The sequence below is a fragment of the Nelumbo lutea genome, chromosome 1, assembly GCF_056320005.1.
Source record: "Nelumbo lutea isolate HS-2025 chromosome 1, American lotus-T2T, whole genome shotgun sequence".
Taxonomy (NCBI): Eukaryota; Viridiplantae; Streptophyta; class Magnoliopsida; order Proteales; family Nelumbonaceae; genus Nelumbo; species Nelumbo lutea.
Window position 1 is genome coordinate 138260044 of NC_142684.1, and position 24585 is coordinate 138284628.

At 38.6% G+C, this 24585-nt stretch overlaps 1 protein-coding gene across 5 annotated transcripts; it reads right to left on the bottom strand.

The window, feature by feature from the left end:
• Positions 1–286: 286 nt before the first annotated feature.
• On the bottom strand, positions 287–24206 carry LOC148877867 (helicase-like transcription factor CHR28). Of its 5 annotated transcripts, XM_088945510.1 has the most exons (13): positions 23248–23484; positions 19973–20011; positions 11273–12143; positions 10890–11077; positions 9885–10752; positions 9444–9515; positions 9051–9128; positions 8059–8962; positions 4120–4250; positions 3718–3936; positions 1825–2412; positions 1446–1655; positions 287–865 (listed from the first exon to the last, which is right to left on the bottom strand). In XM_088945510.1, exons 4-13 carry the CDS (start codon positions 10910–10912, stop codon positions 761–763), a joined length of 3198 nt encoding a protein of 1065 aa, XP_088801636.1. In that variant the 5' UTR covers positions 10913–11077; positions 11273–12143; positions 19973–20011; positions 23248–23484; the 3' UTR covers positions 287–760. The 5 variants fall into 5 exon arrangements, with proteins under 5 accessions (XP_088801636.1, XP_088801627.1, XP_088801608.1 ...); XM_088945501.1 differs by lacking the exon at positions 19973–20011 and having other exon boundaries at positions 23248–24206; XM_088945482.1 differs by lacking the exon at positions 19973–20011 and having other exon boundaries at positions 9885–11077; positions 23248–24206.
• Positions 24207–24585: the final 379 nt, after the last annotated feature.

Here is a 24585-nt window from a genome sequence, read left to right on the forward strand (position 1 = left end):
GCTTATTTATGGTATCACCAATATGGAATGCAGCCAATGGTAGCTTGTAACGGTTGTACAAGGTCTTAAACATAACTTCATCGAAGAAATAATCAAATGGTTGCACCAACATACATAAATAATTAACAAGTACCCCAAATGTACGAATTGATAAAGAATGAAGGAGCTCACAAGAGAAACATATCTGTAAATTCTTATCAACGTCAGGTTTCAGAAAGTTATCACATATCTATGAAAAACATTATACATAGAAATCTGTCACCATCTGTTAACCAGAAAAGAAGAGTGAAGAACAAATCGGAATTTCATCGAATGAACTAATTACAATGGCATATTAAAATGCAACTTCTCACTGTGTCAAAGAATATAAAGATAATCCTGAATTACACTTGATGTACGAGTACCAGAGAATATAAGATAACCGTGAAATCGTGAATTACACTTGACAAAAGAATTTCATAATCATGCTTGTTGACAATGAAGGAAAAAATGAACTGTGTATTCTTCAAGAACTATTCACATGATCTTTGGTGTAATATGTCCTGTGATATTTATCCCCACGTATGTTGTTAGTTAATACCTCTATTCAAAGCTCCTCTAATCTCACCCAAAGGAGAACTGCTCCAACCACTTCTATATCTACTGCAGGCAATAACATCTCAAACCCCAAGACAATCCGCCTTCTAGCTACTAGCTAAAGAAGAGCCTCAGTTAGTCAAAACCAATATTGGCAATATCCTAGTCAAAATAACAACCCGCATCACACCATAAACAGGTATTTCAAGTCCTCCACAGTAAGACGAGTCTGGCAGCTACCGGTCTCATCCTCTCCAAATGCTGATGCAACCATCTCCCTCTTTTTTTGCTGCAAAACCCACATTCTGTGAGTGTTGTTCAACTGAGATAAAAGGATTAAAATGAAAGAACAATTAAGAATTCCTTGTTAAAGTAGGTGTGCTGGTGAAATTACAGAATTCCTTGTTAAAGAACAATTAAGAAGAATAGAGAAAAAAAGCCTCCAGGCAGAAAGATAAGGAGGTCTATTGGCATGTAAATTAATTGTAAATTTAAAATACACAAGCTCCTAAATAACATGTGCGCATGTGTGTGTTTGTGAGAGAGAGAGAGAGAGAGAGCATGGAAATTCATGTTTATCTAAACTGATCTACAGTCTACACTATAAATGTGCATCTCTTGGCTTTACAAACTGACTAGTCAAGCCAAAGTCCAGGACAAAATGACATCATATATATTTTTTACTGGCAAACAAGATTATCAACAACTAAAAGGAAATTCTTAACAGTCATCAAAAACTCATCTTTGGCATGTGAGAATGATCAAGTGACGTTCAGTCACTTGATACTCATATGGAAGATTCCAAATACAACATGCAAGAATTAATACAATTAAATAAAAAATGGTAAGGCAAGGTGACAAAACCATGCCTGAAGGGCTAAAATTCGATCTTCAACTGTATCTTTCACAGTTAACCGCAAAACTGTGACTGGACGAGTCTGCCCAATTCGATGTGCTCTATCAATTGCTTGATCTTCAGTTGTTGGGTTCCACCATAGATCCAGAAGGAGAACACGACAAGCTGCCACCATGTTTAGTCCAAGACTTGCTGCTTTCAATGACATAATCATAACAGAAACCTATAATGGAAAACGAAGAAACTCATTTAAGAAGTAAATTCATGAGAAATGCAAAAGCATTAAGTGAAACAGAAAAAGATACTGGCATTGCACTCTCAGTACTTGTTTCTGCAAATCCAGACAACCTAAGAATAAAGTTAAAAAGCAGTGAAAGTTTTCAGAACCAAACCTCTGGAAGGGAGTTAAAATCTTTCACAGCTTTGTCCCTAGCAACAATTGACATTGTCCCATCAAGTCTTCTGTACTGTATAGAAGAACTTTTAAGACGAGCTTCAAGCAAATCCAGCATCCTTGTCCACTGGGAAAAGACAATTGCTTTCTCTGCTACTTTAGCTTTGTCAGGGCTATCCTTAAATGAACAATCTGAATGAGAATTGGATCCATTTTCTGCACAGTTGGTACTCTGATTACTAGAGTGTGAAGTATTATCTTTTGGTGTACACTCCAATGGTTTAGATAGTGTCTTCAGGACTTCTAGAGCAGCTTTGATTTTGGATGAATCAGAGGAAAGACCCTCTGGACATGGCTCAAATGTCTGAACAAGCTTAGAGGCAAAATTGGAATTGGAATTACCCTGACCAGACTGGTCAGAAAGAGAGCATTTCAGTGTGGCTTTGGAAAAAACAGAAGTTACACTGAGTTTAACTTTGCAGTCTGCTGCAGGGCACAGGTTATCATCACTGGATAGGCGTTCACAGATACATTGGTTGCAGAAAACATGGCTGCAGATGGTAACAACAGCATCTTCAGGTGGATCCTATAGAAAACAGAAGAGGGAAGTATGTCAACAAACAGAAATGCTCACCAGATATCAGACAAGATAAAAGATTAAAGCTTTGATTCATGCCAAGGTTTTTAGCAGTTGTAATAAATAAATAAATATACATTTTATCTTTTTCTCAATCACAAAATAAACAGTCTATTGCCAGTTCTTTTTTTTTTCTCATATTTATTAGGCTAACCCAACCCCACCCACACCGATAAAAAAAAAAATCAGGTTACTTGGGTTGGGTTAGGATCGCATATTCTAAGGTCAGGTTCATTGTTTTAAAAGGCACTGGAAGCATATGGCTGCAGCCACACAGTGGAGACAGAGATGCTTGAGGTGTACACCTCTATACTTCAATTTTATATTTAAATGTGATGGTTTTATTATTAGAAATTGCAAATATGAAATTTTCTAATTTGCCACTATATTTTCATGGGATATTTACTATATTTTTATCTATCTTATCTTATTTTTAATTATTTATTAAATGAAAAAAAAAATCCATGCTGAGGAGACTTATGCCTCGTACATTCTGGTTTACACCTCAAAACTTGGGATGGTAGAATGCATTGTGTCATGCCTCCACGTTTTAAAACATTGATCAGGTTGGGCTTGGGTTGAGGCTCAAGTTAGACAAGGTTAGGTTTGAGGTACCCTTGCCTTGTTCTTGTTTTGGGCTTCAGTTGACCTCAAGCCAACCCAACAGTCCCAACCTGTCCCAAGCTCCACCCCTACAATCCCTACTTATTATCTGTTCTATTCTTCTAATCAGAAAATAATCTATTTGGCTGTTATTAGATCCACTTTTAAAAGTAACTAAATGTTATTGCAAGACCACATGCTACTGCAGACTCCAAAATTGTATCCCCTGCCTCATTCTTTTTTATTTTTAACCATATCCTCAATGCACCTTATCATCCAAACTTTACAAAAACTTTCTTTTAATGCATTCATTTGGTTTGAGGTGTATAAACACTAATTATGTTATTTATTTCTTCTTCTAGGACAAATTTAATTAGTAGAATTTCATCCCCTTTCTTTTAGCATCTAATACTTCATCCTTAATTCCATGTCTACTTTTACCCCAGAAAAAGGCAAATATACAAGTAAAAATGAAGATGTAAAATCTAGTTGATGTCTAAATATCTACTTAAAGCTGTGACTTTTTTGGGGTGTGTGTGTGTGGTTTTTTTTTTTTTTTTTTTTTTTTTTTGGGGGGGGTGGGGGGGGGGGGGGGGGGGGGGGGGTAGTAAAAGGAACCCACAATGACAAAATGAAAGAGTAACTACATACATTGCAAATGCCACAAATTGCTAAGGCTTCCAAACAATTCAAAAGATCCAGCTTCTTCTCCCGAGGAAGTTTCTTTGCAGTCTCTATAGAGGAACGCCAAACAGAACTAGAATCATAACCCTTGACAAGAAAAGGGTGATCACAGGCTTGTCGCAGACGCAAGAGCATCAATAAAATATTAACATAATTCTCTTTAACAGTGCCTGCATCTTCATAGACCTGATAGAATATACACATTAAAAGCCAATTAAATATGAACATAAGGAGAGCTAGAACCATGAATAATATTAAATTCTCATACAAAGAAAATGGAACACAAGTGGCACATGGACAATGTACAAGTGGAATTACAAAATGAATCCAATATCATACTACTAACTCATTGAAAAGTTGTAAAAAAACCTTGAATTTTGCACGCGAATCAGCCTCTAGTTTGGAGTAGAAGTCCCATTCCTCTTTTGAGAAATCCACTTTTTTCAGCTCTATTGATTTCGGCGGCAAGGTAATTATAGGTTTCCCATCAATAACAGTGCCTAAAAAAAAAGTGCCACTAAATGAGTATAACTCAAAATAGCAGGTTACATTTATAAACACCGCCCTAAATGCAGCCATAAGAAACATGAGCAAATGAATCAGCATAAACAGACATGGAATCTGTATTACCCATCTTAGAACAAGATGTTGCTAAACAATGAATAAATTGTTAGATAGTGTATGCCCTTAGCTCCAATCAGATTGATGTACTTTTGACATTTATTGTAAATGAATAATAGTACATAATTTATTCATGTTATATATGGTGTGTTTCTATGTAATACCCTTAAACTGGACACTTACGTATTAGTTTAGAATCTTCACAGCTGTTGGATAGACCTAGGGAGGTTTATCCTACCAAGGCTGACACTAATGTGTTGCCAAATCGGTTGGGGTGGCTTGTCTCAGCTGCCAGAGTGAGACCTAAAGCACATGTAGTATGGGTTTGTTTGAAACCCTGAACCGGACCATTTCCAGTTATGCCCTAGACGTTAGAGACAAATGGGCAAAACTGGAAAGTTACACCTAACCCCTACACTCGATTATGGTACTACACTAGGTGTTGGATTAGGTTGTCTTTGATATGCCAATTAGTAAGATCCTTAACAGGGGTCAAAACCTAGGTATGTTGGGGCAGTCTGAGAATTCACTTGAGTGGGTGATCATAGTGACAGAACTAGCCCCTTTGTCGAACAAAGTGAATGATCAGAGAATGCACTCTCTCTGATGGAAACCTAAACTGTCGGCAGATGATTTCAAACTTGTTGAGATTTGTTTTGCAAAATATATTTATATAGAGATATACATATATATTATGGTTTCACAAAATGTTTGCAAAATGTTTTAATTCCCAAGATCAATGTGAGCAGAGAGTGCAACACTGTGGCTTGCAGCCGAGGGAGAGGTCATCTCTTGTCAGGTAGTGTTTGATCATTATGGGCTGAGAGGTTAAGTGTAAGACCATTTAGGGTTTTTACCTGATGCGCTAATCTCACTTAAGTCCATAGTCCTTGGGCCTTCATAAGGTGGTTGGACCCAAGGGCCATTTAGTGTAAATGTTGGGCCTACTAAGAGCCCATACTAATGGGCTCAGGGGTTCACTGTCTTCAACAGTGAATTCGGCCAAGCCTTGTAACAGAGGCTAGGCTCAACCCATATGGCTTTTGTGGAGATCAATGCTAGGGTCCCACGCCATACAAAAAGAGTCAAGCTAGCCAGCAAATTAAAGAGGAAGTGAGCCTGATAACTTAATGGGCCTAAAGCCCAATTCGAACTGGCTTAGTAAGATTAATAAGAGATGGGTGAATTTGAGTTTAGATCTGCTTCTAGATCAGCAAGAGGATAAGATATGTCTTATCCAGTTAGGAGTTCAGATCCAAATAAAGATTTGGATCAAAGAACCCTCTCCTGATATGATTAGGAAGCTGATCCAAGAAGGATCATAAATAGAGGGAGAAATCCTTCTGTTAAACACTTCTGCAGATCTCAAATCTTCTCTCTGTTCTTGCCGCTCTACCCAGTTCGATCTCCACATTCTTGGAGTAATCAAGATTGGATCTTGATATTGTTTCTTGCTGGAAGAAACAATCTTGAAGTTGTGCTCACATCCCTGTGTGATTCTTGCCGAAGAATTGGGGTTTTTACTGAAGAATTTCTTTGCTAACCCTGCCTCACCCTAAGTTGTATCATCTTCAGTGGATGACGGATTTTGTGAACTCTTTGGGCATGAACACCTACATTGGGAACTATTGTTGATTCCGTATCAGTTATATCCCTTCCCTAATTTGGTTTCAAATTTGATTCAGTTCGTTTCAAGAACGAACCTTGAAAATTGCAGTTTTTCTAAAAACAGGGGATAGGATTCCCAAAAGGGAGAAAGAAATTTTTGAAATTTCGCCCAGCCACCCTGCTTGGTTCGGCCATCCATATGATGGATCTCCCTTCCCTTCATAAATACAACCATTTCCAATTTGTCACTATAACCTCTAGAAAAGACAACTAACAAAATGGAAACCAACAGCCAATCAAGTCTGTAAGAATAGGGTTTTAGGAGTGAAGTGGTGCATTTCTGTTGATCTCCTCTTTTAGCACCCTTGAATTAATCCCATGTATAAAATATATGCAAGCAATGAAAAGAAATTACGAGTCACTACTTGGGCAGACTAGTGTGAAAACAAGGTCCAAATATGAGAGCGGCCACTTTAGCAACAGCATTCCCTTAAAACTGGAAAGAAATTACAAGTTTAGAACCCCACTCAAGCAGTGTCCAACCCCCCAAAATACATAATCAACTCTACTACAATGTGAATCAGGCCGATTTACCAAAATGTCTGCCACATTGACTCTCAGAAAATTATAAATCCTCACTTTAAATGCCTCTATTAACGTGATCCAACCATTTAAACTGACCAAAAGAGCACTCCGGTATTTTTATTTTTCCAATTTATATGTAAACTATGATCCATTGTTGGATCTTTTCCAGTTATCATCAGAACTAGGAAAACAATGAAAAACTAGTGTGACTATGTGACAAATAGGCAAAGGTTGTGGCTTTAACTTGTCAGTTGCATATAGTTCTATGAATTTTAAATAATATTAAAAACATGATATTTAATGTATATATGTAATAATAAAAATACTATCTATGTGAGACATGTCCATAAATCCTGCTTTTTGGATTCATGGAGTCAGACTCCTGGACACATGTCAGATTCCAATTCCTGTGTCTGAGTCCATGCAACACTGCATTCAAGAGAAAAGCATCCAAAGGGGATCCAGGGAGGAGTTGCACAAGGGATAATCATTACCTCAGAGTGTTCAACTTATATAATAAGGTTTGAAGAACTAAGGTAATAATGGTATTCATCAATAAAAAAAAAAGGTGAAAATAGTTAAAAGATAACAAAAACTAAAGCAATTAACACAAGGGCCATCAGCTTCCAGAACTGAAGCTTTTACATATAAATCAGTGTCTAAAAGAAAAAAAAAATCAATTGGAAAAGAAAAATAGGAAGACAAAAGTTTAGCCATGGAGTAAGAGATGGACAATTGCATTGCTCCATTATGACCTGGGTCAGGGTTCAAATCTTGGAAACAGCCTCTCTGTATGTGGAGGGGTAAGGCTGCGTACATCGGTCCCTCCCCAGACCCCACATTGGCGGGAGCCTTGTGCACTGGGCTGCCCTTTTAGTAAGAGAGAGACACCACAGAATCTTAGCCCTTTATTTGGGGCCAACTGGGGTGGGAGACTCACTAAAAGCTGAGATATTAGCCGCCTCCATCATGGGCTAAAGTTGGCCAAGCAGCTGGGGCTTCATCAGATTGAAGCAGCAGGAGACTTATTTTTGGTAATAGGATGGATGCAGGAAGGAAGCTTGGAGCCTTGGAGGTATGGACACATAGACAGGGTATGAGGGAAATATGATCTCTGACAAGGGAAATAGATGTAGAATTTAATTGGGTTAGAAGGTCAGCCAATGGCTTAGATGATGGGTTAGCTAAACAAGGATCTCCCAAGGCTGATTTCTTTTGGTCAGCCTTGTAATAAGGGATTATTTTCTGGGTTATGGCACTCTCTTTGGGTGCCTGTTCAAAAATCTTCTATTAATCTTTTATTAATTTAATGGAGTTACAGTTTCTGATAAAAATAATAAAAAAATAAAGTTTATCCCATGGAGAGTTACATTTTTTTGGATAATAATAGAGAGTATCATCAGTAATTCATTGAAAACCCAAAGATGGTAAGTGATCAAAATATAAAACACCAAAGATGGTAAGATATGTATAAAGTATAATCCCTAGCATCACCTTTTGTGCGACGAAGCATTATGGTCTTAAGAACAGCTTGTAGTTTTTTGTACCCATGCGTCGGATTCTTATTAATCGGAATTTTTATCATAGAGCAGAATGACTTGTAGACAGCATATGGGTCATATCTAAGGAATCTGAAGTAACTATAAAGATCATCAACAGCATTCTGGATAGGTGTGCCTGACAAGCACCACCTCCTTTTAGCTCTAAGTCCCCAGCATGCCCTTGCAACTTGAGTTCTATAATTTTTAATACTCTGTGCTTCATCCAATACTACCCTAAACCATCCAACCCTTGCAAGAGGACGAGAGACAGATTCAAGCAATGCACCATCCACTCCCTTCTTAACATTCTGAGTTTTCTTATCAGAACTTGGAGGATACTTTCTTTTTCTACTGGAAGACAATTCCATAGATGGCAAACCATGAGTTTCTGCCTTGCTCTTCTCATCATCATCTTTATCCACAAGAGGCTGCTTTGGAACCTCCATGCTTACAATGGAATATGTTGTAAGCACAACATCATACTTCGCCAGATCATAAGGATCCTTTGTTCGATTGGTTCCATGGTATACAAGAAAAGAAAGATTGGCTTCCTTGGTGACTTTATTATGCAGCTCATCGGCCCATTGCCGGAGGACACTCGTTGGACATACAATCAATGTTCCAGCAGCTGGTCTCCCCTTTGTGACTATAGAAGCATTCTCACCCTTCGCCACCTTCTTAGTAAGGCCAGAATCTTTGTCTTGCTTCACTCCATCTACATCTAAGACCCCATCATCATCCTCATCCAAATTTAAAGACTCCAATTCACCTTGTTTTGCAACAACAGAATTCATCTTGGAGGATGGAGACCGTTCCTTCAGTATAAGTGCAATTGTTGATACTGTCTTTCCCAATCCCTGCCAGATAATGATTATGTCAGCTATTAAAGAACACATCAAGAAAGTTCAGAGAACAAGGATGAATTCGCACTAATGGCCAATTAACCTGATCATCAGCAAGAATTCCTCCAGAACAGGGTACACTGGCTGTTTCCTTTTGCACCATCCATGACAAAGCAATTCGCTGTTCAAAGCATCAATTAAAATTCAGTTGGATGACATAGATCACCTAGGCTAATTCATTTACATTTGGTCAATTAAGGCAATCCAACATAGACTTGCCTAAGGTCATTCAACATTCTTGTGAATTTTACTGTCCCAAAAAATACTGGAGGACAGTCAACCACTCAATAGAGCAAATCTAAAATCAGGTGATAACATCTTAAACTGGAGCCTACTAAATGGTTTTCCCTCCATATTTGCTAGTGAATAGGTGTCCCTTTTGCAGAATCTGAACTACAAACTCTTTCAGAATTCCAAGCTTGCCAGATAAACAAACCTGATGTCTCAAAAGGGGGACGGCCAAAACACCATCTGGTGGACTAGCTTCTGATTTTGGCTGAGCAAGATCCTGTAAATGCAGTTCAACTTTAGATACAGCATACTCTCATATAATCATGAACAAAACAACTTCCTTAGAAAATGAAATACAAACACTTTATTTCTTCTTCCATGTAAGCATTACCACTCATAGAAGGGATCTTTTTTTTTCTTTTTCTGGACCCTAAATGAAGGGGGTCTGCAGACAAAATTCAAAAACCCAATTTCCTCAAACAAATAAAGCTTCTTTGGACAAACCAAAATGAAGATCAGATACTCCTTATACTAAATATTCAACTTAGTTGGGGGGAGCTGCCACTTAAGCCATTTAGGTATTACTTCACATATATCTCCACAATTACTGCTCTGAGCAACAAAAAATAAAGTTCATAGGTCTAACCTGCAATGCAACTCGAAAAGTTAATCTTTCATCATTTGCTTTACGCCCTGGGCTTCCAAATCCTGTGTGATGAATAGAGTCACTATACATAGAATGTGTTTCAGTCACAGAGGGTTTTGCATGCACTACAAATGGGGTTGACCGTATAGGATCACTAATATCTTCAAGAATACATATATCAGCATCATCATCATCAACATGATACCCATGCCCAATGCGACTACTCTGGGCAGCTTCACCAGTGGCTTTTAAAGAATGATGAACCATGTACTCTGATGGAATCAGTATATTCTCTCGTTCTTCCTTAATGCATACAGACTGACTTTTAATTGAAGTAAATGGCTGAACACCAGGCAACAATTGCCTCGAGTCATTGTAGACAGATGGTACATTATCAGCACCAGCATCGGAGTTATGTACATTATCAGCACCAGCATCACCACTGACTGAGGAATTATGGTCATTGGTGTCTCCCTTGAGGACTTTTACAGAGTGACAAAATATGCTATTAGATACAAGCAGTTCATCCTCTCTTTCATCCTTCATGCAAACCTCTTCATTCTTACTTGACCTGAAAGACTGAAGAGAAGGCAACAATTGCCTTGAGGCATTGTCAGCAAAAGCTCCATTTTTAGCACCAGAAGATGAGTTTCCAGTAATTGAACAATAAGCACTAGCTTCACCTTTAAAACTCATACCCTGACAAATATCAATGCCACTGCAATCCATTATAGAATCCTCTTGAATACATGTAACAGTTGTCCCTTCCTGTGTTGGTAAATTAATGTTACTTCCTTGGCACATATTCTGAGTTGGAAGTAGGTTATCCTCCATTTGATGCTTGATGTGGATCATATTTTCTTCCATACTTGATACGAATGGCAAAACAAAAGAATCAGGAATCAATTGGCTTGGTAAAGTAGCATTATCAGCAGAAGAGCTATAGTGCATAGAAAATGTTAGTGGTGAACAATGGTCACCAGCCTCACATGTGATATCAGCTACCTGACTTCTGTTGAGCTCAGCATGAAGTTGATTGGAAAATGATATATCTAAATCCATAAAAGATGCCTCCACAGGAGATTTACATGGATCTCCTTCAAAATTTTCCATATCAACACTACTTCCACACATAGCTCTGTACTTTCCAAAAGCCAAATCTGCTTTGTCCACTACCATGAAATGCGAAGAACCTGCAGTTGAAAGACCCATGAGTTAGTTCATCAAATTCAAGTTTTAGTAACCACATATCACAGGTAGAGTGAACAGGCATCTGCAGCTAATTGTTAATCCCTGTGCAGCATAAAAAGGAATACTAAAACAAAATGCATGTCTGTACTTTCAAAAGAAAAACAAAATGCACGTCTGCACCAAAGAGTTTGACATACAATTTGATTGAAGATCTCTCACAGGACTAAGCTTATCAGCAGAAGAGCTATAGTGCATAGAAAATGTTAGTGGTGAACAATGGTCACCAGCCTCACATGTGATATCAGCTACCTGACTTCTGTTGAGCTCAGTACGAAGTTGATCGGAAAATGATATATCTAAATCCATAAAAGATGCCTCCACAGGAAATTTACATGGATCTCCTTCAAAATTTTCCATATCAACACTACTTCCACACATAGCTCTGTACTTTCCAAAAGCCAAATCGGCTTTGTCCACTACCATGAAATGCGAAGAACCTGCAGTTGAAAGACCCATGAGTTAGTTCATCAAATTCAAGTTTTAGTAACCACAACAATAACAATTAGCACATATTTAATAGTTTGTTTTCCTTTATGATCATCAAAAAAAATATATGTCATTCTTTCTATGATGATAATGGGAATAAAAATATTAAAAGCAATAGTGATTAAATAACAAATAACAGTGATGATAAAGGAAATGAATTGAAAACACCCCATCTTTAAAAACCTGTCACATCCCTACTGAATAGACAAAGAGAGCCCTCTGTACAATGATATTTTGTCTTTAAAAACATGTATTTTACGATTAATGGTTCAGGGTGTGCCTTTTATCCAAAACTGGATGTGCCCAAATCATCATCATCTAAGCCTTGTATATGCCCAAATCACTTCACTAACAATTACAGTAATATTAACAACTAGGAGCCTCATATGCAACAAAAAAAATAATTACTAAGAACAAATCCTATTTACCATTTTGCAGCTGGTAAGAATTTTCATGATTGCCGGCAAGAAGAGTTGGCTCCTGTTGAAAAGCACTCCTACATGGTAAATTTTCTGCAACATTCTGTGGAGGACACAAAAATTATTCAGATCTCTTAAAATATTGGTTAAAAGGAGGGGAAAATAATTGGATGAAGAACACAGAACAATATGAAACTATGCATGATCAAGTATTCAGTTCAAGAAATTTATGTACAAAATATTTCAACAATAAGAAGATTATGTTGTTCTTAATTGCTAGAGTTTTATTATTTTTTCTTTATTTGTGTTTTGATTGATAATAAAAGGTTTATCAAAAATAAGAATGATGGGTCTTTTTTCTTTGGAAGTAAGGAGTTCATGTAGAGAAGATGGGCCGAATGGCCCATAGGCTGTTACTTTATATTATCTTTATGTTCTTCTCTGTAATGGGCCTTATTCTGGGCCCATACTCTTCTATGTTCCTTTTTTGTAATTTCTTGTCCAACTAAGGACCTCTCTTGTAATTACTCAAAGATTAACTTAATAAAAGAGTATTAGAGTGTTAGAGGGAGGATTAGTTCGAACTCCTCATCCTCTAACTCTCCTTGCCGCAGCTCTCTCTCTCTCTCTCTCCTCTAATCTTCTCTAATCTTCTCTTGTTAGTTTTTCTGGTTTTCTTGCACAGTCCCATACTTCTAGGACTGTTTTTCAACTTGGTATCAGAGCAGGACTGAGCTTGGCGTGGCTCTCATGTGGTTGTAGTCCAGCCGACTGCATGAGGGTGTTTTAGGGCTGGAAGTTTAGACTCACTTGCCTAACTCTTGGAGGTCATTGAAGGGTGCCCAAGACTCTATTCGCATGGAGAATAGTTCGATGACCAGGAAGAATCAGAGAGAGAGATTGTTCGGCCTGATTTGAAGCTCAAATCAGAGATTCATATGACTGTAAGTTGCTTCAGTTATTGCTGAGTTGTTGCTGGGTTATTTTTTTTATTTGGGGAGCTATTAAAGTACTCGAAACTCCTCTATATCTGCTCTACTGTTCGGCTGTTGCTGGACTATTTTTACTCAAAGATTTTTGGGTTATTTTCTTATCTTATTGGACTGTGAAGTAGCTGAAACTTGTTTGGGCTCAGTGGTACAAGTCTCTACTTTAGTTCAGCTACTTCTTGGACCTATACGGAGTGTTCTTGAAGTGATTCCTGCTAATTAACAGTGAAGTGTTGATTGCTGCATACATAGTGTTTGTAAAAAGGCCTCTTAAGTACTGTGGATTATATTTTTTGTTCTCTTTGGGAAAATATTGTTGGGAACCAAGAATACATAGTGTTTGAAGGTTGGCTGATTGTTCCTTGAAGGCTGAATCAGGCCTTCTTCTTCTTGAAAGTGCTGCCACCGAACTTGGTTCTCACGGCTGTCAAGCCTGAACTGAGTTTGTGAGTTGATGTGTTTGTTGTTGATTCAACTCAATCTGAGTTCTTTAAAATCAGTATACTATTGGTGGCTTGCCGAAACCCTAATTGAAGTTGTTACATAATGGACTTCTCATAAATTGAAAACAAGAGTACTGCTGAATATGGACATACTTCGGGAACTACAACCGATTCCTTGTTGGTTGTAACTACAGTTAAACTGGATGGAACCAATTATTTGACCTGGTTACAATCCGTAAAAATTCATATTTGCAGTAGAGGAAAGTGGGGGTTTATTTCTGGGAGCAAGAAAGCTCCCCCAGTGGATGATCCCTCTTATGAGAAATGAGTGCAAGAGAATGACATAGTGATTGGGTGGCTTGTGAATTCAATGCAGCCACAGATTAGTCAGCATTATCTCTAGATGAATTCAGCTAAGGAAATCTGGGATAGTGTTGCAGAAACGTACTCTCAGAAACTTAATGTAGCCAAAGCCTATAAACTAAGGAGTGAGGTGAAGAATCTGAGGCAGGGGGAGAAATCCCTTGCAGCATATTTCTCCACCTTGAAATCTCTGTGGCAAGAAATTGATCTAATAGGGGCAGTGACATGGGATACTCCCAATGATGCAGAGACCTACCGGAAATTAGTTGAAAGGAACAGGGTTTTTGAGTTCCTAACTGGGCTAAACCCTGAATATGACATCACAAAACAAAATATTCTATCCAAGGAAAGTGTCTCACTATCACAAGCATATGCTTTAGTCAGTAGTGAAGAAAGTAGAAGACAGGTACAGGTACAAGGAGTTGGCACTAATGCATTTGCAAATATGGGGGTTAAACCCAAAGGAGTTATAAGGGCTCCTAGTGGTACTGGAAAGAAAGAGGTTGTTTGTGAATATTGCAAAAAGCCAAAGCATACCAAACACAAGTGCTGGAAATTACACCCCGGACTTGTTCCTACTCGATTTCATAAGAAAAATGATGGTAGGAAGACAGGGAGTGCAAATGCAGCCACGGGTACAGATGCTGAAATTGAGTCTGCCTGTGCACAATTGGCAGCCATAAAGGTTGAGTATGAAAAGTTTGGAAAGATGATCAGCCATCTTGAAGGAGTGACCTCATCATCCAACCCTTCAGAAAATTCAGGCACCACTGCATTTGCTCACTCAGGTATAAGGGCTTTTGCTAACCATGCAACCACCTCAGGTAATCCTAAGATCCCTTGGATCATAGACTCAGGTACTTCTGATCACATGACCAATCTTTCCACTTTGTTTGTTTCATATGATTCGCTTCCTGATCGTGACAAAATCACCTTAGCTGATGGCTTTCTTGCCTCTATTTCTGGCAAGGGAACTGTCAAGGCTACGAACTCCTTACTCCTTCATCCACCCTTCATGTACCTAGATTGAATACTAATTTGTTATTTGTAAGTAGCTTAACCAAATCATTGAATTATTGTGTAACATTTTTCCCTTCTCATTGTGTTTTTCAGGACCTGGAGTCTCGGAAGGTGATCGGGAGTGGCCATGAAGCGAATGGAAAATACATGCTTGACACTCCTGGACAATGCATTGATCATCCTAAGAATGTTGCCTTTGGATTTACCTTGTCAGAGTCTGTCAGCCGAATCATGTTGAGTCATTGTCGCTTGGGTCATTTGTCTTTTTCTGCTTTAAGTCATTTATTTCCTGAACTGTTTAAGAGAGTCAGTGTGTCCAGTCTTAATTGTGAGTCTTGTCAGTTAACAAAGCATTGTAGAAACAGTTACCATTTGGGCAATAAAAGATCATCTTCTCTTTTTAATATTGTGCAATCTTATGTGTGGGAGCCTTACCACTTATCTTCTATAGGGGGCTACAAATATTCCATCATGTTTATTGATGACTTTTCTAGATTCACTTGGATATACCTAATGAAATCTCGTGAAGAAGTTCCAAGACTTGTGAGGCAATTTCATAAACTTGTTTTAACTCAGTTTCATACCATAATCAAGATTTTCAGATCTGACAATGCAAATGAGTATTTTGAGAAGAGTTTATCCTTGTATCTCTCTGACATGGGAGTTGTTCATCAAAGTTCCTGTGTTAGAACCCCTTAACAGAATGGAGTTGCTGAAAGAAAAAATAGGCATATTGTTGAAATTGCAAGGAGCCTTTTGTTTGCCTCACATATTCCCACAAGATTTTGGGGTGATGATGTTCTCACTGCTACCTATCTCATAAACCGTATGCCATCTAGGGCTCTAGGGTTTAAATCCCCCTTCAGTCTTATTCATCCAGACAAAGATCTCTTCCCAATTCCTCTCCGTGTGTTTGGCTACACCTGTTATGTTCACATTCCAAGTGTCCAAAGACATAAGCTTGAACCAAAAGCCCACAAATGCATCTTCCTTAGTTATTCCCCCACACAAAAGGGTTACTATTGTTTTGATCCAAAGACTGGCACTCGATATGTCTTCATGGATGTTACCTTTGATGAACTTTCTCCTTTTTATGGGTCCTCTCAGGAAGGACATTGTCAACAGGGGAAGAGTTTGTCACAAGTGTTTGCTCTTCATCTCCCTGTCCCAGTTGAGTCTCTTGATAGGCTTATATCCTCACAAATTCTTGTCCTAGTACTCTTATCTCTTTACCTCCTTGTCCTACCCACAATCCCAAGGTGTATCAAAGGCAAAGGTCCAGAAATGAGTAGGTTGTTTCTCTTACAACAGATGAGCCTCACACACTTCCAATCACATATGAAACAATAGGTGTTGTTTTAACCTCTTTGGAACCATCTTTCCCGGATCTTGATGTTCCTATTGCTGTTAGGAAAGGAAAACGGAAGTGCACTACACACTGCATTTCCAAACACCTTTCTTATGACCTACTTTCTCCTTCATACTTTGCCTATCTCTCTTCAGTTGCTTCTAACCCTATTCCTAGATCAGTGTCAGAAGCTCTTGAGATTCCAGAATGGAGAAATGCCATGCAATCTGAGATGGATGCCTTACACAAAAATGATACTTGGGAAGTGGTGGATTTGCCTGAAGGTAAGGATCCGATTGGTTGCAAGTGGGTCTTTACCATTAAATACCAGGCTTATGGGACTATTGAGAGGTATAAGGCCAGACTGGTTGCCAAAGGGTACACACAGACGTATGGGATTGATTACTTGGAGACCTTTGCTCCTGTTGCGAAGATGACATCTGTGAGAGTTCTCTTATCTCTGGCAGCTCACTTTGATTGCCCCCTTTACTAGTTGGATGTAAAGAATGCATTTCTGAATGGTGACTTACATGAGGAAGTCTATATGCCTCTCCCTCCAGGAATGTATGGAAATGAGATGCAAGGAAAGGTATGCAAATTGAAGAAATCTCTTCATGGCCTCAAACAATCTCCTAGAGCATGGTTTGAGAAATTTAGAACAGCACTTGTTACATTTGGCTACACTCAGACACAGTCAGGTCATACTCTTTTTGTAAAGAGAAGTGAATCCCAGGCAGTCTATCTCATTGTGTATGTTGATGACATTGTTGTGACTGGTAATGATGCCTCAGAAATTCGTGCTCTTAAGTCTTTCCTTCGTACAGAATTTGAGATTAAGGATCTGGGGGAATTGAGATACTTCCTTGGCATAGAAGTTGCTAGATCCAAGGATGGGATTCTTATCTCCTAAACGAAGTATGTCCTTGACTTGCTCTCTGAAACTGGGAAGATGGGTGCTAGACCAACTGCAACTCCTATTGATATGAGTCGCAAACTATCTGCTTCAGATGGGACATTGTTGGAAGACAAGGGGGTTTTTCAGAGACTTCTTGGGAAGCTTCTGTACCTGTGCATGACTCGGCCAAATATTGCATATGATGTTAGCTGTATTAGCCAGTACATGCATGCACCTAGAGTTCTGTGTTATTTGAAAGGCTCTCTGGGAAAAGGGATTCTGTTTACCAAGCATGGACATCTGAAACTCGAAGCCTATACTAATGCTGACTGGGCTGGAAATATTGATGACAAAAGATCCACTTCAGGGTATTGCAGTCTGGTGGCTGGTAATGTTGTCTCTTGGAGGAGCAAGAAACAATCAATTGTGGCTTGATCCTCAGTAGAAGCAGAATACAGGGCCATGGCACATGGAGTCTCTGAACTGTTGTGGCTAAGGTCATTGATGGAAGAACTCAGGATTGATTATGACAAGCCAATGATGTTGTACTGTGATAATTAGGCTGCCATCAACATTGCCCACAACCCCGTACAACATGATAGAACTAAACATATTGAGGTTGATAGACACTTTATTCGAGAAAGAGTCTCTTTGAGTGAAGTGTGTCTTCCATTCATTACCTCTGAAGGACAATTGGCAAATTTCCTCACCAAAGGTCTTCCCAAGGCAAGGCTTCAGCATGACACTGGCAAGCTAGGCATGATTAACATCTATGCTCAGCTTGAGGGGGAGTGTAGAGAAGATGGGCCGAATGGCCCATAGGCTGTTACTTTATATTATCTTTATGTTCTTCTCTGTAATGGGTCTTATTCTGAGCCCAAACTCTTCTATGTTCCTTTTTTGTAATTTCTTGTCCAACTAAGGACCTCTCTTGTAATTACTCAAAGATTAACTTAATAAAAGAGTATTTGAGTGTTAGAGGGAGGATTAGTTCGAACTCCTCATCCTCTAACTCTCCTTGCCGTAGCTCTCTCTCTCTCTCTCTCTCTCTAATCTTCTCTTGTTAGTTTTTCTGGTTTTCTTGCACAGTCCCATACTTCTAGGACTGTTTTTCAACTGTTCACAAGAAAAGTTTTTTGAAGTTGGAGAAAAGGGAAAAAGCTGTTATTGATGGATCATATACTGAGCCAGATAATGCCATGGAAGAGGAATGGATTCTATTTAGCTAGAAAGGGTGGTCTCGATTTCCTTTAATTGGGGTAATGGGGTTGGGATTTTGAGGTTGGTTGAGTATGATGTTTGAGGGCTAATTTTCTTATCCTTGATGTATGAGGCTCCTATGAACAAGGGCATGCTTTTTTTGTTTTTACCATGTTCTTCTTTTAGATGATTTCTTATCTTCCCTGTATTTTTTTTGTCTTTTGATAAATGAAGAATTTATTAATGGAATAAACCAAGAGGTACTATTACAAAGTACACTTGGAGAAGCACGAGCTGCAACCTCTCCAACCCATCAAAAACTAAAAAGGATTACAACTGAGCCCAATACAAATGTTCCCTCATTTCCCCTTACTTGGCTAAACAATCAGCCATATAGCATTGGCAAATCTCCATCTCCCTACCCATTGTATTCTAACATCCAAATTCCTCGTCAAGCATTTGAATCTTTTAAGCTCATTTTTGAAGCACCAAACCGCAGTCTCTGGTTTTTGTTCTTCAATGAAATTTTATCTTCTTTTAGGTCTGCTCTCCTAAAGACCATGGGGACATGGGGACTAATAGGGTAAAGGTTTCGAATCACACCTTACTGGGCAAGTGGATCTGGAGGTTCAAGACAGAGGAAGTTGGTGGAGAAGCTTAATCGATGCTAAGTATGGCTCGGACAGGGAAGACTGAATAGCTACTGATCATAGTCTTCAAGGCGCCAAGGCGAGGCTAGACGACAAGGGGGCGCCTTGCCGCCTAGGTGATGGATTTTTTTAAGCAAAAAATATATATCGTAGGGTAGTTCCATAGGTTCCATAACCATATTTCCTTAATAATTATCCACAATTTTCATAACAAAAGTATAAACTTCATGTTAAAGTACAGAAAATCAACATATTCATCAGAAGAAAAGGAAGAAAGAAAAGAAATTTCAAAAAATATAGGGGCTGAACCTCTATTTTTGTTATAGGGAAGAAGAAGAAGAAGAAGCAGCAAATGTCTTGATTAAACAAAATTTTAAGTTCTTCCTTAATGGTTTAAGTCTTCTTTGAGGGTTCAATACAGCATTTAGCAATGTCTATGTTGATAAAGGTTGTGTTTGGTAAATCTGAAGTCTGAAGCCTGAAAAGTAGAAAAACCTCTGAAAAAAGCTCAGAAAGCATTCAATGGAAAACTTGTTTTTCTGCTTTTTACTGACATTTGAATATAGTCGAGTTGTTCGGCTATCTAAATGTTGTGTCATCTGAAAAATATGCATTTTAAAAATTTACCCCAAAAAATGATTAAAAATCATGATATCAAAAAATAATAAAAAATAAACATTAAGAAACAATAAATTAATAAATCAAATAAGACTCAAATTTAATAAAAAGAATAATATTATAAGTATTAATTGAACAAATGTTATAATATTTTATTAAATAGTATAAAGACATTAATTTATTTATAGAAAAATTTTGGAATTCTAGAGAGAAAAAGGTAAACTATAAGTTCAAACTATAAATATTAAAAAATAAAATAAAGTCAGAAAAAGTGATCGGTGGCAAAAAGAAAATAAAAATAGGGTATGGGAACTGGGGAGAAATAAATTTTGATTAGTTTTTACATGGGGCACACATAAAGTAAGGTTTTACAAAATCTTTTTAGTTGATTTTTAGAAGAGTACACCTCACAACCACTCCCAATCGTCCTCTTTGATTCCAAATCCTGCAAAACACAATGACCAAGAGAAGAAATCACTGAATAGTTCAAATTCTTTGTCAAGCTACTAACAGATAAAAGATTAGTGCTCATTCTAAGAACATGAAGGATAGAATGTAGGGTCATGGTATTGGTTATCATGGTAGACTCTTTCCCAGCAATGGGAACATGTGATCCATCAGCTGTAGAAACTCTTATCTCTGCCCAAGCAAAGGTGGTATGAGGAGAAAATGGTAGAAATGTTGATAATATGTTCTGAGGCTCCCGTGCCTATAATCCAGGGAGGTCCCCCCTTACCTATAGTGGATACATAATTTGCAGTGGCATGTGAACTACTTACTTGTATGTGCAAAAGAAGTAGAATGGCTACTTCCTAATCCACAATGCCTTGTTGTCCACCTGATAATGAGTTGGAATTGGTTGTATCCCTCTGATTCAGAAACTGCCCATATATCTCCAATTCAGCCCTTATTGTAATTGTTGCAACAGACTCTAGAGAGGTTGTAGTAGGTGGTCCTGATAAGTCACCAATCACTACCATATTCACATTTCCCTTCTTGTTTCTGAGTCGGCTCGGTACAAGGTGTGGGTAAAGCTTCCAGTAGGTATCTCTGGTATATTTGGGTTTCTTACAGTAGTCATAGGTCAGATCCTTCTTGTCCTCCTTCCTCAATTCATTTCCACCCTTGTCCCCACTTAGCTTAGGCTTCATTGTGCTAACCATAGCTGACTGCTCAAGGTCTGGGTTCTTCATCATTAAATTCCTCCTACTCTCCCCTCCGAACACAAAAGCATATGCCTGAGAAAGAGTTACACTATCTCGAGAAAGAATATACTGTCGTGCAATGACATACTCAGGGTTAAGTCTAGTTAGAAACTCAAAAACCATATTCTTCTCTACCAGATTCTAATAAGTTGCTACATCTTTGCTACTTTCCCAAACCACAGTCTCCAAATGATCTATCTCCTACCATAAGGTTTTAAGGGTTGAAAAATAAATAGCAACAGAATTATTTCCCTGCCTAGTAGCAATCACCTGGTTTCTCAACTGGTCGACTCTAGCAACATTCTCATTCTGTGAATAGGTTTCTACTACTCCATCCCAAATCTCCTTAACTGTGTTAGCCCATAAAAAAGTTCTTACTTATATGGGGTAACATGGAATTGCGCAACCGAGTCATCACCATGTAGTTCTCCTGTACCCATCGGGAGTGGTTAGTTTCAGATTTCTGGTTTCTACTTGCTCTAATACCAAGTAGAAAAGTTTGGACAACCTATTTTGATATAAAATCTGTAAAAGAAAGAAGAAAAGAAAGAGTAGAAAAGGTTTCTACTTAGAAAGAAAGAGGAGAGATAGAAGAGAAGGGGAGAAGCCAAGATTAGGTCTGGTCGCCCCTTTCATTAGATTATATGCTCACAAATTAAAGAGAGTACAAAGACAAGTATGCCCTTAGTAAGTTGGCTACTTGTAAGAACTGAATAAGCACTCTTAACTTAAGCATAAACTAATGGGCCTAAGGCCCAATAACTCTTTAATTATACTATGTAAATTAAAACAAGTAATATCAGCCCAAAACTCAACACACCCAAAATGACCCAAATACCCCACAGCTTACAAACATGAAAACCCAAGCGAAGTACTCGGAGCAGACCCGAAACAGATCCCCATTGAAATAAGGACCACCAGCCCATCAGCTGACCCAAATCAAAAACCCTTCCTGAATCACCACCCTTCAGTCTTCATCCGTGAGAATATCCTCTTGGACTGAGACATCCTCATCCCATCCCTTGCCTCCTTCCGGATGGACTTTTTTCTTCAATTTCTCTTCCTTTTTTTCTTTTTTTCTTTTTTTCAAATTCCTCAAAGGCCCTCCTAGCAAACCCCTCACCACCCCAGAAAAACAGACCCGGGCTTTTCCTAATCGTAACCTCTCTATCCACTATCTACACTACCTGAATCTCCGTCAATAATATCACTACTCTGTGGCAACCTGTTTGCACCAGAGTCAAGCTCGACACCACTCAGCTTGTTTTCCTGATGTTCCTTAATCAAAAGGGAGATCAATGACTGAACTTGCTTCTTTGCCCCCTTATGATCAGTGCCAGATGTCCCATTGCCTTTCACTCTTTTCCTCATGTACACCCATTTGTATTTTTTTGTAGGTCCAGCCCCTGCCAAGCCGAGTTTAAGCCTTGAAAAATCTTTGTCACATGTACAATGTTATGGTTTCACATATTCTCCGTGAAGTCTTTTGCTCTTTCCCCGGGGGCCGACTGTACTCTTGATAAAATCCCTGCGTCTAAGATTTGGAACCCCGTTTCCCCTTCTAAAGTTAATGCAGGTGCCGGACCAGTATGCCGCTCTAAATAGATGTCACACTAGGGTGATTCTTGTTAGAAGGGATTTGCAGGTGCCGGACCAGTGCTGTGTGCTCTGTGGGCAGGGGCTGGAAGATTCAGACCATCTCTTCTTGCATTGTCCAGCAACTTCTCAGCTATGGTCATGGTGGCACTACCTTTCTGCAGCTGGTGTTTCCTGGGTTTTGCCTAGTTCTCTATTGGATCTTCTGTGGGGATGGAACTTTCCTGGTCTCTCAAAGTTAGCTCAGTGTCTGGTTGTCCATCCCTGCTGCGGTGATCAGCACTGTTTGGGCTGAAAGGAATAGAAGGGTGTTTCTTGAAGAGTCAAAGAGGGTGGAGGAGTTAGTGGCCATTTCTTTTGGAAAGCTGGTGTCTTAAGCTGCAGCCACTAAAGACTTTCAGTCAAACATTCTGGGGTCCCTGCTGAGAGATAGAAATTTGTGGGAGTTGTAATCCTGTTATATTTTGTTGTTTTGCATGACAAGGAGCTCGTCTCTTAGGGACTTGAATCTTGTTTAAAGAGATATCAATAAATTACCTTGATTTCTAATTCCTGCTTACAAAATTTAGAACCTGACATGAGGGCTCCTATGGAAAATGAGTTACAATGTTATGTCATGAACTATTTTATACGAATGGGCCAACATTATCACTGACTATAAAGAGTATAAGTGACTCCCTCTCTACATACATGGACTATGTTATGAACTTATGCTTCACCTTTTCTACACATAATACGGACACTTTCTATTGCTCAGTATCAGGTTTTAAAACAATCAATAAAAAGTACACTGAATTAAGACAACGGGAACAATTAAGCACGACTCGAATCGGAAAACAGCATGCCAGCACGTTCCTTTCCGTTAGAAACAAAGGCATACCTTCGAAGTGGCATGTAACGGATCTAGAGTTTCTCCAAAGATGGCTTTAATTTCATCAGCAATATCTACGAGACCATCATCCTGAAAGAGGAGATCCTCCAACCAGTTTGAACTCTCCTCCGCTTTCAACATCGGATGAATACCATAGGAAAAGAAAACCCTAATTCCCCCAATTTCAAAACCCCAAGCTGCACAGTTCCAGAACTGAATTCTGCACCGACTCCGAATTAAGATCCTGCAACTTCGAAAACACGCATCACGATTTCAAAGAAATATATCAAGGAAACGGTTAACAAATCAGGAAACATAGACTTCTAGAGAAGAGGGTTTTCTTTTCCGTCTGATTCTTTCGTCGTCGTCGTCTTCTCTCAGAGCTCCAATTCCGGGAAAGTTCGGCGCAGTTTCGCTGATACGACTTATTTCCTTTATTTTAGAGGTGAGACAGAGAGCACTCAGAGCGGGTGACATCAGAATAAACATGTTTCAATGAGAACGGGCGTTGGGGCGTGTCTCGTGGTTGGTTAGACTTTGGAGTCTTTTCTTCATTTATTAATTTATAAAATTAAAAAGAAAGAAAGAGATATAATCAAATTGAATTTTTTTTATTCGTGTGTATCGGAGAAAACCGAAAAGGAAAAAAGAGGTCTTCACTCCTTCGCTTCAGATTTTGGTTATTGATGGTCCAAAGAGACGGTGTTGTCATTTTCAGAGTGAGGAATAAAGGGAGGGAGTAAAAGTTAATGCATTGTTATTCATTGTTCCATGATTCTTCGTAGTAAGTTTCCGACTCACGATAGGCTTCAGAAAAAAAGAAGGTTTCCGACTCACGAATCACGATTACCAATGCCAACAACAAATCCAAATGGATGGCTGGCTCCCTACACTATATGCCAGGAAACTCATATCACGTCTCGGATTGGGGTGGAGCTCTTCTCATGAAACTTTTGTTACCAACCCCATCTCAAAATATCAAATCGTGCATTTAAACAATGTTTTAAAAGTGGGCTGGAGGCCGAGCGGTTTTGTTCCAACGTCGCATGTCACCGCTTCAATCGGCTGAGTCAAATGGTTGAGATTGTACCACATCAGCACATATCTATATTACCTACAAAAAGCGAATTTCTCTTTTTTTTCTGAAATTTTTATTAAGCATTTTCTATAACTGTTCAAGCACAAAGCAGGCAAAAAGAGGGTATATATGTCATTTATTCTTAATTTTAGAAACTGCCAATTTATAACTGCTTAGAAACTATCCACTTAAAAATTATAACCATTTAAAAACTGCCCATAATTATAAATAGTTTTGTCTTAGAGATACTGTCATGTGCAAATATATAT